Genomic DNA, 3,746 nt, shown 5'->3' with positions numbered 1-3,746 from the left:
CCTTTAGCCCGCAAAAGTCGGGTCATTGGAACAGCCACCGTCTGCGTCTGTCAGGATAGTGGGCGCGCGTCAGGCTACTCAAGAGGCTGTGGCGCTCCCACGTGTCCAATCCCTGCTCTAAATCGCACAAATCACTCTGGAAGGTGGGCAATGTAACATAAAGAGGGATTTGCACGGATAATCCCACCAACTTGCAGATTTAGTGATCATCGCCTCAAGGCATCTGACTATAAATTAGGAATTCATCTCTCATTAAGGGGATTCGCACATTTTTCACTTGATTAATTATTCTCTCTTTTCTTAGCAATTGATATCTTGTAATATCTTTATAAAGTCAGTCAGCTAATATCGACCTGACCCCTATCATCAATATAAGCATCAGTGGATGTAGGACTTGCTACCTTAGCATCTGAACCACTTTAAAAACTGTCTCCATTGCATTTACTATCTCTTATCCATTACTTTCACGTGTGATTTCGGGGTCCCTACAATATTTCGCACGTACTATATATAATTACTTCAACAACGTTACAACTTGATCCTCACAAGGTTGAAACTCATATTCAGAAAAACAAAACATGAACAAACATGCATAAATTATTTATGTGAAGAACGGATATTTGATGGAACGGATATAGACGCCAGGGGGCTTGTAGGCAATGAAACTGATGCATTGCACTTGGCGGACATTGTCAAAACCAATAATCCTGACGAAGGCTTCAGGATAAGCTTTGATAGCCTCGTCAAGCTCCTTCAAAACCTGAGAAGAATCAGTGCATCCAAACATCAGCAGCTTCCACATTGTCCAATACCTCCCGTCGTAGTATCCTGGAGACCTGTGGTTCTCACGGTACACGAATCCATGCTGCCACAAAATATTTTAAACTTTCAGAAACCTTCAACTACAGGACTTTCTTTCTTGATTTAGACAACACCTTTTTGTATTCTAATACACATATATATTTAAATTTGGAATTTTGTTAATAAATACTAGATAAATTTTTTCATAATTTACTATATATATATATGTGTATTAATTAAATGAATAAAATGATTTTCGTAATGTTCTTAGAAAACAAAATAATCTGAAACCTGCAACTCAAATTCCAAGCAAGGAACCCATCCCTGGCGAAGCAGGTATTCAACTTCCTTGGCCAATTGTTCCCGGCTTAGGGGCAGAAGGTACGACAGCGTTTCGAACTTCTTCTTCCCAAGTGGTGGCCAAACCTGCATGCATTGAACTCTACCACCATTGCTCGACACAGACCTCATGTCACCACTGTTGCTTTTCCGACTTACAGGGAAAGGTGACATGGACTTGAGACCGGAGAACGGTGCCACCAAGCTCGGCTGAGCTGCGGTGGCGGCACCGCCGTTAATGGTTGCAGCAGTTGCTGCTGTTGAGATCATTTGGGTTGCCATTTTCTATTATCCACTATCCAGTACAAATTGCTCTTGTGAAGACGCCTTTATATAGCCTTGTTGGGTTTGCTAGATTTCCATCCAAGGGTTGGAATTTTATCTTGGATTTACGGATATCAGCCCTTCTCCAAGTGCCACGTGGCACAAAATCAGTCTATCAGACCATCACCCTATCTTGATACTGTATAATATGTGAGGAAATAAAATAAAATAACCCATCATTTTTTATTTTCATCTTCCTCATAAACTTTATAGAAATGAATAATACACCATAGACAATATTGTAGGCCTAGAAATCGTTTCGAATGCGCTGCGCAGCTAATGCTGTCAAAACGGTGTCGGGTCAGCACACGATGCATTTAATGTGTCTGACAAACGCTTCAGCGCATGCAGGCAAGACAGCGCAGGACCAGGTTCATTGAATTTCTAAGGCACAGAAAGGAGTGTCCATCAAATCCAGGTCGTTAGAATGAAGATAGTCAGGTCGCTTAGGCGAGGAATTGCACGAGATCGTGTTCGCCAAGAGACTTGTGCCGAGCTCATCCCATTCAGGTCGGAGCGACCAAAAACCTCCAACGACTTAGTTTCCAGGGTCGTTCCTCAAACCTTAAAAACTAGGGGGCGCTGTTAGGCCTGGGAAACTAAAGGACTGACAAGGGAGAGTCACGTGAAGGGTGACCTGCTCCCGTCAGAGCAGCAAAAGCACACGTCAGGCCTGCCAAATGATATGGAGCTTACACGCGTCCATTTCCTACAATAAATCGTGCGAAGTCAGCTTGGGAAGAGAGCAATGGGAAATAAAGCCGGATTATATCCTGACAATCGCACCAAACCATGGATTTAATGATGATTACACGCTTCAGTTTGATATAAAATGAAGAAGGCCCCTTCATTAAGGGGATTCGGCCATTTTCGTATAGGGAAAAACTTCTCTCTCTCCTGTAAAACATTTTTACTTTTTCAACTCTTTTGTAAGTCAGTCTGCAGTTGCGACCTGACCCACACTAATATCAATACAAATCAGTGGACGGTAGGACTTGCTACCTTAGCATCCGAACCACTTAAAAAACTCCTTGCATTTATTTCGCTTATATATTCAATTTTCATGTGTATTTAACAGCCAATCAACGTTACGCACGTGACAATTCATTGGTGCCAAACGAGCATCAACATCGGAAGCCACCTTATCTTCTTCAGCTCGCTGAGCCCGCGCGAAGGTCGCCTGGAGCTCCTGGTCCTTTTCTCCAACTTCCTTAGAGAGCCTGGCAGTTGTCCTTTGAAGTTCCTTGACTTCCTCCACACGTCGATCGAGCTCCGTCTTCTGGAAGTCCACTGTTCGTAAAGCAGCGTCCTTTTGGCTCAGATACCTGTTCGCCGCTTCGAACGCTTGAGTTCTTTCTGCTTCAACGGACTCCAAGCTCTGCTTTAGCTTTGCGACCTCTTCCTGCAGGTCGCTTGTCCCCTTGGCGGCCCCCAGTCGCGTCTTTTCCATGGACATTCTCATCGCGAGCAACGCCTGTGAGCAAGATATGAGTTAGAAATAAACCAGAATAAAATTTCAAGTACGGCTCGTTTACCTTGCTCAGATGCTGAAACGACGTGGTCATCAGGTCATCGCCCGTGTCGGCAAACTCGTCGTACGACTCCGACAGCTCGCACTCGAGCAGGCCATAAACTATTGGCTGCAAGTATTCGGGCAGACTCCCCAATGAGTCTAGAACCGGCATGTCCTTCGCCTTGCCAGCAGCGACTGCCTTGCCCACGGGCTCCTTGCCCGACCTCCTGGGTTCCTGGCACGACCTCAGACGCTGTTCCTCAGATTCGGTCTCCGACTCTTCGGGCTGAATCTGCTTCCTCTTCTTCGACCTCTGGGCCGGAGCCTTCCGCTTTGGGCGAGCAATTGGTGCCTGAGCAGCCTGTTCCGTCCTGGTCGCTTCTTGCACAGGACGAGGCTGGGAAGCCGGGACTGTTCGCACCGGCTGTGCTGGGATTGGACGAGCAGCTTCGGCCGCCCTCTCACTCCTCGATCTAGGAAAGACGAATGGTGCTCAGTGGGGCTGCTCGGACTCCTTTGGAGGCATCGTTCCTGCATTTAAGTTTGTTAGTAAACGAAATCATTCTACGACCAGAAAGGAACCAGTATAATTTACCTTCTGGGGGTTCTAAAGACGCCTTGTCGCTGAAGAACCCGTACTTCCGCAAGTTCGCGGTCGTCACAAGGTTCCTCGCGTCCTGGCTCTCCTCGTCCAGTACTCCAAAGGATACGAGCCTGTTTGGGTCGGCGAGTAAGTCTTGGCTGGTCGTTCTGTTAACTGCAAAAGAAA

The 3,746-nt window shown here is 46.1% G+C and overlaps 1 protein-coding gene across 1 annotated transcript; it reads right to left on the bottom strand.

Annotated features, from left to right (window-relative positions):
* Nucleotides 1–562: 562 nt before the first annotated feature.
* LOC116115639 (ribulose bisphosphate carboxylase small chain, chloroplastic-like) lies at nt 563–1,422 on the bottom strand. The gene is made up of 2 exons (XM_031401777.1): nt 1,093–1,422; nt 563–865 (listed from the first exon to the last, which is right to left on the bottom strand). Exons 1-2 carry the CDS (start codon nt 1,420–1,422, stop codon nt 602–604), a joined length of 594 nt encoding a protein of 197 aa, XP_031257637.1. The 3' UTR covers nt 563–601.
* Between the last annotated feature and the right edge of the window lie 2,324 nt (nt 1,423–3,746).

The sequence above is a fragment of the Pistacia vera genome, unplaced genomic scaffold (assembly GCF_008641045.1).
Source record: "Pistacia vera cultivar Batoury unplaced genomic scaffold, PisVer_v2 Contig749, whole genome shotgun sequence".
Taxonomy (NCBI): domain Eukaryota; kingdom Viridiplantae; phylum Streptophyta; class Magnoliopsida; order Sapindales; family Anacardiaceae; genus Pistacia; species Pistacia vera.
Note: the sequence above shows the minus strand (reverse complement) of the source record. Positions and strands in the feature narration are given on the sequence as shown.